Genomic DNA, 12444 nt, shown 5'->3' on the forward strand with positions numbered 1-12444 from the left:
GCTGTGACCATGTTAAAGTTCCTGAATTCTGGAAGGCTGTGGACTTGCTGGACTTTCTGCATACACCCTCATGCCTTTGGCAGATGACCACTTTGTCTGCCTCTCCAGGTCCCGGCCTTTGGTTTCTGTTTGGTGCCTCGGGACATTCAACCCAGTGTTTACTAGAAGTTGTAACAGCAGGAGTCCTTTCCTTATTTCTGATCTCAGGGATAGCCTTTCAGCATATCACCATGAAGTATGGAATCTGCTGTAGTACTTAAATGTTTGTGTGTCTGTGCTGGGTCTTTGTTGCAGCACACGGATCTTGTATTAATAGTTGTATCCTGTGGGGTCTTTAGTCACATCATGTGGGATCCAGTTTCCCAAACCAGGGATGGAACCAATACAGGGGAGTGTGAAGTCTTAGCCACTGGACCACCAGGGAAATCCATGCTGTAGTACTTTTATAGAAATTAAGATTTAAGAATTTTTTCTTTTTAAAAAATGGCACTTGAATTTTGTCAGTGTGTTTTCTCCCAAAATGACTATGTGTTGTTTGTTTTTTTAATATGGTTAATCCACCAGTTGGTTTTCCAGTGTTAAACGAGTCTGTCATTCCCGCAATGAGTCCACCTTGGGCAGATCGCGCCGCCCTCGCCTGGGTGGCTGGCTCTGGCTCCTGACAGTCCCAGGAGGAAGCGCACCTCCAGTGAGGTCTCTCCACTAGGCTCTGCACAAGTGGTGGAACCCGCCCGGGCGTCTGTGCCCCCATGGCAGCCACCAGGGTTTCAGGCTTCTCCCCTCTTGGGTCCAGCTGCGCCCAGCTTTGGCAGGTGTCCCGGCGGGAGCCACTGGGAGCCTCCGCGTCCCCTGCTCCTGGTGGGCAGTGTCTGGTTTGACCAGGCTTTGCCGGTGCTCCCGAGGGAAACACCTGCTGTCCCAGCAGAGCGCCTTGGTGTGGGTCTCCCGCTCAGACGTTTTGTCCATCCTGACTGGTCCTGTGGCTCCCAGCTGTGGCCAGGAGTGGTGTAGACCTGCCTCGTCCTGCCCAAATGCAGGCAGCCAGCATCATTTCTGTGGTAGTCAGAATGGGACCAGGTCCCATTCCCATTAAGAATAGAAAGAAGTGACAAAGCTTTGTTGTGCTTGTCTTGATTTCAGGAGACTTTAAATCTTTTCTTTGTGTTTTCCTATTCTTTTAATTTTTTAAAATGTAATTCTACCTATACTTTAGTTTCTCAGACTTAAAACATGCAATTGACTTTAGTATTTTTACTGTTATGGAATTAAAATTCTTAAGAACTAATTTTCTACCAGTAAGCCATAGACCATAAGAGTAATAGGATTGTCCTCAAGTACTTCTTCATTTCCATTATAGACAGCTTGTTAGGTTTTCCGTTTTCATGTGTAAAGTAGAACTTGATATTTGTATTGAATTTAGGGTAAAAAAAAAAAGCTGTTGTCTATTCGTCTACATTTCAAGGTACATTTACTATTTGTCCATTCTGAATATGGAAGCAGTTTGTTTTGCAAACTTTAAGGGGGATTTGGTTTATGAAATTATGCAGGTGGTTGAGTTGACAAAGAGAACTGCATTATGTTTGTATCTTCTATAGTTGTTGTTGTTATTGAGTTCCTAAGTTGTGTCTAACTCTTTGCGACCCCATGGACTGTAGCACACCACGCTTCCCTGCCCTTCACCAACTTCTGGAACTTGCTCAAACTCACGTCCATCAAGTCAGAGATGCCACCCAACCATCTCATCTCTGTCATCCCCTTCTCCTCCTGCCTTCAATCTTTCCCAGTAATCAGTCTTTTCCAGTGAGTCAGTTCTTTGCATCAGGTGGCCAAAGTATTGGAGTTTCAGCTTCAGCATCAGTCCTTCCAATGAATATTCAGGACTGATTTCCTTTAGGATGGACTGGTTTCATCTCCTTGCTGTAAGGGACTCTCAAGAGTCTTCTCCAATACCACAGTTCAAAAGCATCAATTCTTCAGCACTCAGCCTTCTTTACGGTCCAGCTCTCACATCCATACATGACTACTAGAAAAACCATTGCTTTAATTATCTGGACCTTTGTCAGCAAAGTGATGTCTCTGCTTTTTAATATGCTGTCTAGGTTTGTCACAGCTTTTCTTCCAAAGAACAAGCGTCATATAATTTTAGATGTAAATGTTTCCAAGTATGCATTGCTGTAACTTCCATCCATGTGTTTTAGATTTTTTTCCATTATTTATTGTCCAAGTGTCAGCTGGCACCCGTGATTTGTGTCCTGTGTTTGGCTGCATGCAGGACACATCCGGATTTCAGATCTTGGTTTGGCCTTGGAGGTCCCAGAAGGGGAGAAGATCAATGGAAGAGTTGGAACACTGGGCTACATGGGTACGTGACCGGCCCCCCGGTTCTCCCCGCACTCCCGGCCTCAGGATGCAGAGAGCTGACCGTGTGGAGGGTCCTGGGGTCGTCCTGGCCACTGTGGGGTAGCGTGGTGGTATCTGAGGTCTGTACCTGCCCCCACCTGCCCTTATCACCTGGGGCAGAGCCAGGACGGGACAGTGGCCTCCTCGCTGTCCTAGCTGGCTCCACACACCCCTCCTGAATGTGACCAAGTCATTCCGAAGGCTTCGTGAACCAGAGGCCAGGTCTTGGGTCAGCTCCGAGCAGGGACCGCCTGGCTCTGCCCGAGCAGGGGGCCCCCGATACGAGTGAGCTGGGGGCCTCTGCTGAGTCTTGCACTGACCTCGGCGTCCACTGTGGCTGCTGGGGCCTTAGCCTGGGGGCCTGGCTTTGCCTGATGGGGGGGTGGTCCTCCCACAGAGCACCGTTTGCCACGGTAGTTACTCTGCAGCGGTTCACTTCATACTCTGAACAGTGGGAACTGTTTCTGATAACAGCTTTGCTGAAATATAATTCACATACCATAAAACCCACGAATGTTCGTTTTGGCCATTCCACAGCAGCGTGTGGGATCTTAGTTCTCAATCAGGAGTCAAACCAGCGCTCCCTGCGGTAGAAGCACGGTCGTGTCCACTGGACGCAGTCCGCCCGTCTGAAGTGTACTGTCCAGGGGGTCTCAGCATAGGCAGAGCTGTGCAGCTATCAGCCCTGATTTCAGAATCTTCTCATCCCCTCAGAACAGACGCTGCGCACCCACTAGCAGTTACCCAGCTCCTCACCTTCTCTGCCAGCCTTGCAGCCACTAATGGACTTTCCGTTTCCACGGACTTGTCTGTTCTACCTCATCTGGGTGGAGTCACACACTGTCTGGCCTTTTGTGTCTGCCTTGTTAGCTTCACGTTTCCAGGGTTCATCGTGTAGAAACAGACATTAACTTTATTTTTTTTTCTTTCATTTATTTTTATTAGTTGGAGGCTAATTACTTTACAGTGTTGTAGTGGTTTTTGCAGTTGTTTGCCATTCAGCACAAGGACGTTTAACTGAAATCTCCTGTATTTGTTGTGCAGCTCCAGAAGTTATCAGCTCCGAGAGCTACACATTCAGTCCCGATTGGTGGGGGCTCGGCTGTCTGATATACGAGATGATTGAGGGCCGTTCTCCATTCAAAAAATACAAAGAGAAGGTCAAGCGTGAGGAGGTGGAGCGGAGAGTGAAGCGAGAGGCGGAGCAGTACTCTGAGAAGTTCTCCGAGGACGCCAGGTCCATCTGCAGCATGGTGGGTCGGGGTCGGGTGGGGCAGCAGGGTGGGGAGCGCAGCCGTCCGTCAGTTCGGTCGGGCTGAGCAGGGGCCTCCTCTCGGGGGCCCTGGTCACTCAGAGCAGAGCAGAGGTCACTGTGTGCTGTCCCCGAAGGTGCTGCTGGAAGGGCAGGGCAGGCCGGGTCCTGGCCAGCCTCACAGGACACTAACAGGCAACAGACCCTTCGGGGCCCTCTGCAGCGCCTGGCTTGATGGTGGGCCACGCGCCTGCCACTGTGGCTGCAAGAGCAGGCTGAGGGCAAGCTGCTCAAGGTCCTAACACTTATGGAGAGTAGTAGAACTCGAACCCATGTCATTCAGAGTCCAGAAGTCGGGTATGGCACTGGGTCTGATCTCAGTGGTAACTTGGGGTGGAGGAACCTCAGGGGTTGTGGCCTAGCCAGTTTAGGCTCAGCATTTTGGCTTTTCCCAGCTGGGAGGTGTGCCTGGTCCCCAGGGTGGTAGGGTGCCCTTCCAAGGCAAGGCTTCTCCCTCTAGGATTAAAAGGGTGTCCTGCTCCAACCAGGGACCCAGGTACAGGTAGAGTTTGCTGTAAGGAGAGAGAGAAGCGCTCCTTGTCACTTACTTCTCTTAAGCCAACATGAAGGGTTTTCTGAGCAAACTTTAACCTTCGTTTGCATTCAGGAGGGTTATTAAGAGCCCCCCACGGGCCCCTGCCCAGCAGTGAGTAACAGGGGCAGTAGTCTCACCCCTTCCACGCTCATGCCTGGTGCGCTCATCTGCTCAGGGCGGTGGGTGGGCTGTGAGGCCTGGCTCTGCCTGGGGGAGCGGGAGGGGCTGGCTGTGGGTGGAGGGCAGGGGGCAGGGGGCAGGGGGCGATGGGCCAGCACAAAGGAGGGGGCCAGCCAGGGCTTTGCGGTGATTCGGGTGGGGGACTCGGCCCTCGGTGCTGGCAGAGTGGGTAAGGAGCGGGGAGGCATCGCCTGCAGGGTTTGGGAGCTGGGGATGGGTGGGGAGGGGGTCCAGGAAGGGGGAAGGGCCGGGCCAAAGCCTCGGTGTTGAGAGGTGTGCAGGCCTGGGGCAGGCCCAGCTCTCCGCGTCTGTGGAGGGGAGCGGCGTGGGTTCCGGCTGAGAGCCGAGGCCACGGGGCAGGCAGCCTCCCTGGGAGGCGCCAGGGCAGGTGCCTGTGGCGCTGTCCTGCCCGTGCCTGCACTGCCGACGCGAGACGCCTGAGCTCACAGCCGGCGTTGCCCCCAGGACCCTGTTTGCAGGGGCTGGTCCAGCCCTTGGCATCTCCTCCCAGCCCCTGGCCTTGGCCAGGTTTCCAAGGTCCAGATCTTTGTTGTGTACCTTTGAGCCGAGGCAGATCTTTTTGATTGAAAATTGTGGAAGAAGGCCATTTGATTTTTGCCAATAATGGGTGGGCATGCCTCATTTTTATTGTGCTTCACAAATACTGTGTGTGTTTGTTTTGTTTTTACAAGTTGAAGGTGTGTGACAACCCTGTGTTAAACAAGTCTGCATAGGCATGTGTGTGTGTGCTCAGTCATGTCCGACTGTTTGCGACCCCATGGACTGTAGCCCTCCAGGCTCCTCTGTCCATGGGATTCTCCAGGCAAGAATGCTGGAGTGGGCTGCCATGCCCTTCTTCAGGGGACCTTCCGACCCAGGGATTGAACTTGGCGTCTCTTGCATCTCCTACATTGGCAGGCGGATTCTTTACCACTGAGCCACCAGGGAAGCCCCTATTGCTACTGTTTCGCCAGCAGCATTATCTTTTAATTATGTACTTTTTTTTTTAAGATATAATGCTATTGCACACTTAATAGACTATATCTGGTCTTATCACTTCATGGCAAATAGATGGGAAAAAATGTGGAAACAATGTCAGATTTCATTTTCTTGGGCTCCAAATCAATCAGGATGGTGACTGAAGCCACGAAATTAAAAGACAGTTGCTCCTTAGAAGAAGAGCTTTGACCAACCTCGACAGCTTATTAAAAAGCAGACATCACTTTGCCAACAAAGGTCTGTCTAGTCAAAGCTATGGTTTTTCCAGTAGTCATGTATGGATGTGAGAGTTAGACCATAAAGAAAGCTGAGCACAGAAGAATTCATGCTTTAAACTGTGGTGTTGGAGAAGACTCTTGAGGCTCCCTTGGACAGTAAGGAGATCAAACCAGTCAATCCTAAAGGAAATCAATGCTGAATATTTATTGGAAGGACTGATGCTCAAGCTGAAACTCCAGTACTTTGGCCACCTGACGGGAAGAGCCAACTCACAGGAAAAGACCCTGATGCTGGGAAAGGCTGAGGGCAGGAGGAGAAGTGGGCAACAGAGGATGAGATGGGTGGATCGCATCACTGACTCAATGGACATGAGTTTGAGTGAACTCCTGGAGTTGGTGACGGACAGCGAGGCCGGGCGTGCTGCAGTCTATGGGGTCGCAAGGATTTGGACACGACTGAGCAACTAAACAACAATAATAATATAAATGTAACTTTTATATGCACTGGAAAACTGAGAAATCCGTGTGACCTGCTTTATTGCAGTACTCACTTAGCTGCTGTTGCCTGGATCCAACCCTGCCATCGCTCAGAGGTCTGCCTGTGTAAATGTATAAGTAAGGAATACTTTTGAAGTCTATTAGTTTTAAGAATTACAATTTTTAGAACTAGGTTTGCTAAATTTTTGTTTCATCTGAGGTCCTTAGTGATCTGTTTAATGAATAAATTAAAGTGGTTTCTAATTATCCATGTCACTTGGCATGGAAGTGGTGTGTCTGAAGTTCCCAGACAGCTTCTATTTCTTGAGAAAACATCCCCTAATTTTTACAGGGTTAAACTTTTCTTAAGGATTTATTTAGTCAACTTTTAATTTTTTTGATAGCTCAGAGGCAGAACTTTAGTTTGAACTCCTTTTGGAAGCGTTACGTATTTTAAATCGGTAAAATCTGCAGTGATGAGGTTTGGTTTATTCTTTGAAATCTGAGTGACTGTTTCATTGGAGGCGCTCTTTGCCTCCCTCATTCTTTTTTTTTTTTTTTTTGCCTCCCTCATTCTTTGGCCATGATTGTGGAGATTCGGGGGTTTCCTTTTACCCTGGGAGCTTTGGCTGACTCACTTATGCTCCTCCACAGTTACTCACCAAGGATCCTAAGCAGCGCCTGGGCTGCAGGGGCGAAGGGGCGGCTGAAGTCAAGGGACATCCTGTGTTCAGGGACATCAACTTCAGGCGACTGGAGGCCCACATGTTAGACCCGCCTTTCCACCCTGATGTAAGTGTGTTGCCAAGGGCAGTGGGGTGGCCTGTCCTCTCTGGCCCTCCGGCCCCTCTGCCGCCCGAGCTGCAGCCACCCTCCCGGGTCACTGCCCTGCCAGGAACCTCGGCAGCCCTGACCCTCCCCAGCTACCCCACAAGGGCCCTTCCCTTGTCACGGCTGGCACCCTTGCTTCTTTAGTCCTGAATGTGCCTCCCCACGCTGGGTCTCACCGGATCCTGGCTCAGCGCTGCGGGCCCTGGAGTGGCCCTGGTGAGTGTGCTGTGGGGCCACAGAGGGTTATGTCCCCAGAGCCCGGCGGGGCCTGCAAGCTCGGAGCTGGGAGGAGCGTCCCCAGGGTGGCCCTGGGCTACCGAAGGCGAAGTAGGAAGTGTGCAGATGGGCTCACTCTGTAGGATATGATGAACGTGTTGTTGTTCAGTCGCTCAGTCGTGTCCAACTCTTTGCGACCCCACGGACTGCAGCAGGCCAGGGTTCCCTGTCTATCACCAACTCCCAGAGTTTACTCAAACTCATGTCCATTGAGTCAGTGATGCCGTCCAACCATCTCATCCTCTGTCGTCCCCTTCTCCTCCTACCTTCAGTCTTTCCCAGCGTCACGGTCTTTTCCAGTGAGTCGGCTCTTTGCATCAGGTGACCAAAGTATTGGAGCTTCAGCTTCAGCATCAGTCCTTCCAGTGAATATTCAGGGTTGATTTCCTTTAGGATTGACTGGTTTGATCTCCTTGCAGTCCAAGGGACTCTCAAGAGTCTTCTCTAGCACCATAGTTCAAAAGCATCAATTCTTCAGCACTCAGTCTTTGTGGTCCTACTCTTACATCCACATATGACTACTGGAAAAACCATAGCTTTGACTATTCAGACCTTTGTCAGCAAAGTGATGTCTCTTCTTTTTAACATGCTGTCTAGGTTTGTCATAGTTTTTCTTCCAAGGAGAAAACGTCTTTTAATTTCATGGCTGCAGTCACTGTCCGCAGTGATTTTGGAGCCCGAGAAAATAAAATCTCTCACTGTCTCCATTGTTTCCTCAGCTATTTGCCGTGAAATGATGGAACCAGATGCCATGACCTTAGGTTTTTGAATGTTGAGTTTTAGGCCAGCTTTTTCACTCCCCTCTTTCACCTTCATCCAGAGGCTCTTTAGTTCCTCTTCGCTTTCTGCCTTAAGGGTGGTGTGATTTGCATATCTGAGGTTATTGATATTTCTCCTGGCAATCTTGATTCCAGCTTGTGCTTCATCTAGCCTGGCATTTCACATGATGTACTCTGCATATAAGTTAAATAAGCAGGGTGACAATATACAACCTTGATATTCTACTTTCCCTATTTGGAATCAAGTCTGTTCCAGTTCCCTATTTGGAACCATGTCCAGTTCTAACTGTTGCTTCTTGACCTGCATACAGGTTTCTCGGGAAGCAGGTAAGGTGGTCTGGTATTCCCATCTCTTGAATTTTATACAGTTTGTTGTGATCCACAGCAAATGAAGTCAATGAAGCAGAAGTGGGTGTTTCTCTGGAGCTCTCATGCTTTTTCTATGATCCAGCAATTTGATCTCTGGTTCCTCTGCCTTTTCTAAATATAGCTTGTATGCCTGGAAGTTCTTTGTTCATATACTGTTGAAGACTGACTTGAAGGATTTTGAGCATTACCTTGCTAGCATGTGAAATGAGTGCAGTTGTGTGGGGGGTTGAGCATTCTTTGACATTGCCCTTCTTTGGGACTGGAATGAAAACTGACCTTTACCAGTCCTGTGGCCACTGCTGAGTTTTCCAAATTTGCTGGCATATTGAGTGCAGCGCTTTCACAGCATCATCTTTTAGGCTTTAAAATAGCTCAGCTAGAATTCCATGATTTCCACTAGTTTTGTTCATAGTAATGCTTCCTAAGGCCCACTTGACTTCATGCTCCAGGATGTCTGGCTCTCGGTGATCACAGCATCGTGGTAATCTGGGTCCTTAAGACCTTTTCTGTACAGTTCTGCGTATTGCTGCCACCTCTTCTTAATCTCTCCTGCCTCCGTCAGTACACAGGGTTTGTGTCCTTTGTTGTGCCCGTCTGTGCATGAAATGTTCTGTGATGAACCTGAGATGTGCCGTTAAAATCGTCTGGCTCTGCAAGTCAGGACTCACTGTGTTTGTGTGGAATGTGCTGTGGCCGCAGCTCGGTCTTCTGAGTGGGTCCTTGCAAAACATGGCTCCGGAGCCTCGGCTCCAGGCCCCAGCGTCTCGGAGGAACCTGCTTGGCCTCGCTGAGCCAGGCAGCCAGGCGGGCTGCGGCGTGAGGGGACTGGCGGGGCCTCGCGGGGCCTTCCCCACCGGGCGCTGGGCACTGCCAGCCGTGGGGCGTGGGGGCCGGCCAGGCGGCCATCCTGAGGCGGAGGGAGGGCACGCCGGGTGGTGCGCGGAGTGAGGGGCAGAGGCGCCGGGCTTGTCCTGGGGCTTCTCCTGCACGCAACCGGGGGCCGAGGCTGTGAACAGCGGCATCCATCCGAGACGAGTGTCGGGCGGTTTGGTGTGGGGGCGGGACAGGGTTCTGACCTACAACCTCAGTGCTCCCCGTGGTCCCCTCTACAGCCCCCTGAGGGCCGCCCCCCCGGGGCTCCCAGCTCCTCGTCTGGTGGGATGGCCAAGTCCTAACCAAGAACCCGGGGGTCCCGCCCTTGATTCCCACTTCAGAGGCGGTGGCCCTGGGTCCCACGTGCCCCCAGCTATTGGTGCGGGCGGGGCTGCGGGCCTGGCTCCTCTCCCAGCTCAGGGATGGTGCTCCAGCAAGAGCATCCTGTCCGCCCTCCTCCATCCCCGGCCTCTTCTGTGACCCAGCTTCCATGCAGGAGAGAGGGGGCCGTCTGGGGCCTTGTGGCCGAGCGTGGTAGGTGAGCAGGGGCCTGTGGCTCTGAGAATTAGGAGGGTGCGGAGCAGAGGCGCGTAGCTGTGCACGCCTCTGCGTCCTGGGCTCGTGAGCGCGCTGGAGGCAGCCCTTAGCCACGCCTCTGTTCCTGCCGGCAGCCACAGGCGGTTTACTGCAAGGACATCTTGGACATCGAGCAGTTCTCCGCGGTGCGGGGCATCCACCTGGACAGCACCGACAGCGGCTTCTACAGCGAGTTCGTCACGGGCTGTGTCTCCATCCCCTGGCAGAATGAGGTGCTGTCCCCGCGGTGCAGACCGCAGCTCCTTACTGCCCCCGAGACATGAACAGCTTCTGCTTTGAAATAGCTCTCTAGCTGCTTTGCACACACACCCATTTATGTGTGTGCCTGTGCGTGTGCACATATTTGGAGGTAAAATTACTTGAGGAGCTGCCCCTGGCCCCTCAGGAGGGGGACGGAGGTGGCTCTGGGGTCTGCTGGGCCTGAGGTCTGCCAACCTGAGTCCTGCTCCCTGAGTTGCCACAGGTTCATGCTTTGGAGGGTCACATTGGCAGCCACATGACCTACCCCAGGAGGAGGTCAGGAAGTGGGGGTAGTGGGAACCAGGGATGGGAGCAGAGTGGCTGCTGAATGCTGGGCTGGAGGCTGTGGGGGACGTGGACCTTCGTCACTTCTCTGTCCTGCCCTTCTGTGGTTGCAGATGATTGAGTCTGAGTGTTTCAAGGACATCAATGAAATTGAAAACGAGCCAGTTTTAGAGCCAGATGAGAAGACAGACCAGCAAGTTCCCAGGCCTCAGAAGAGAGGCTTCTTCTACAGACTCTTCTCTAGAGGGGTAAGGGTGACGGTTGCTATGTTATTACTTTAGTGTGACCTATTTCAAGGTGTATTTCACCACGGCAGAGCTGTCTTTGTTCAGCGTTCTTTTTGCAGTGCCTGTTCTGTAAGATGATGTACACAGTGTACAAGCTACCCATGTGGTGTGTTTGAGCCCAGCGAGAAGAGCCTTCACAGGGATGTTTGCTGTGGGTATGAAATCTGTCCTGATCGCAAAAGAAGAAATGGCTCCAGCACTTGAAGAGAGACCCCACAGTCCATGACAACGCATTTTACACTTGGCTCGTGAAGCATCATGAAGAACCAACGTAAAAGAATGGAGGTCCCTTCCGTTTCTGCCCGGTGTTGTTCGGATTCTCAGAGCTGGTGCATCACAGGGAAAGCTGATTTTCTTTTGAACGTGGAAGAGTGTTTGGAGAGGCTTTCCGTGGTAGCATTAAACTCAGGAATGGTTTCCAAGTCTCCTTGGACCAGTGGATCATCCTGCCGTATACCCTGTCCGTTCCAGAGGGATTTTGCCTCCGTCATCCACTAAACCTCTCATCCATCGTGTCTCAGTATAAACCCAGAGAGTGTGGCCAGGCCTCCTCTCAGAACTGGGGCCTGGCAGCAGTTAACCCGAGCTCATCTGGGTGTCTCGCGTCGCTCAGTGGGAGTCATCGCTGGGTCCACGCTGTGGGGGCCTCACAGACAGTGAGGGGAACCCTCCACACAGTCATACAGAAGAAGCCGTCCACCCCGCATGCTAAGAGGGGCTCAGCTGGGCGGTGGGCGCGGGATGGGGCGAGCCGTACCAGTGGGGGAGCGGGACGCACCGGCGCCCTTCTCTGCTGAATCGAGCATCCTGCGCCACTTGAAGCACGTGGGAGGGGACGGTTAAGGGTTTTGCTTGCCTGGAAGTCAGCACTTCCTCCCCCCAGAGTTTTCTCTGCACTTAAGTTTTCCCTGGTGGCTCAATGGTAAAGAATCCACCTGCAATGCAGGAGACCCAGGTTCTTTCCCTGGGTTGGGAAGATCCCTCAGAGAAGGAAACGGCAACCCAGTCCAGTATTCTTGCCTTGAGAATCCCATGGACAGAGGAGCCTGGTGGGCTACAGCCCATGAGGTCACACAGAGCCGGCCACGCCTGCACGCACACGCACGCACACACGACGCAGGCAAGCCCCTCGCACGGGAGGGGCCTGACCGGCCTTCTGCCTCTGTTGCAGGGCTGCTTCAACGCGCGCTCCAGCAAGAAGAAGCTGGCGTCCTCCAGACGGTGAGCACGCGCTGCGCGGCCAGACCACACCGGAGCACGCGCCGGGGCCCCGTCCCACCTGGGACCCGCAATAAACGTGTGCGACTCACCTTACACGGCTCGGGAGTCTGTCCCGTTTTCTACGTTCATGCCTGAACTGGCGTTTCACTAAAGCTGGATTGAACCAAAGGCCACTTGAGGACTTGGGACGCCCGGAAGGCCCCGGGTGTGGACACCCTGTGGTGTGTCCCCACAGAGAGGGGAGGGGAGGCCTGGAAGGGGCCCAAGGCCCCCCCCCCCCCCTCCCCGAGCTCCTCTGGGTGTGGGTGAGTGGGCGTCAGCATGGGTTAGCAGGTCTTGGCTCTTTGCGTTTGTGTTCCTAGCTCCTGTGCCTCCTGCTGAGGTTCTGCCGCCCACCGCCTGTGGGGCGTCTCAGGGTGCTCCTGTCCGCCCTCGGAAGGAGGGTGTTTTCAGGACCCTGAGGTTGGGGTGTGGCTGTCAGGCTGGAAGCGTGTCTGTGAGTCTCCCGGGCTGGGTGTCCAGAGCCACTGGTGCTGGAGCTGGGCAGGGGGGTGGCCTGGTGTGC

General features: G+C 52.8%; 1 protein-coding gene across 1 annotated transcript in view; it reads left to right on the forward strand.

The window, feature by feature from the left end:
* The window catches only part of GRK4 (G protein-coupled receptor kinase 4), a 41778-nt gene extending 29718 nt beyond the window's left edge, over window positions 1-12060 (forward strand). The window contains exons 10-15 of the mRNA XM_061145137.1: window positions 2273-2362; window positions 3445-3653; window positions 6776-6913; window positions 9921-10058; window positions 10485-10619; window positions 11830-12060. Of these exons, the coding sequence (XP_061001120.1) occupies window positions 2273-2362; window positions 3445-3653; window positions 6776-6913; window positions 9921-10058; window positions 10485-10619; window positions 11830-11883 (764 nt within the window). The 3' untranslated portion in view covers window positions 11884-12060. The remainder of the gene's footprint in view (window positions 1-2272; window positions 2363-3444; window positions 3654-6775; window positions 6914-9920; window positions 10059-10484; window positions 10620-11829) is intronic.
* Window positions 12061-12444: the final 384 nt, after the last annotated feature.

Source organism: Dama dama, chromosome 6 (genome assembly GCF_033118175.1).
Source record: "Dama dama isolate Ldn47 chromosome 6, ASM3311817v1, whole genome shotgun sequence".
NCBI classification, from domain to species: Eukaryota; Metazoa; Chordata; class Mammalia; order Artiodactyla; family Cervidae; genus Dama; species Dama dama.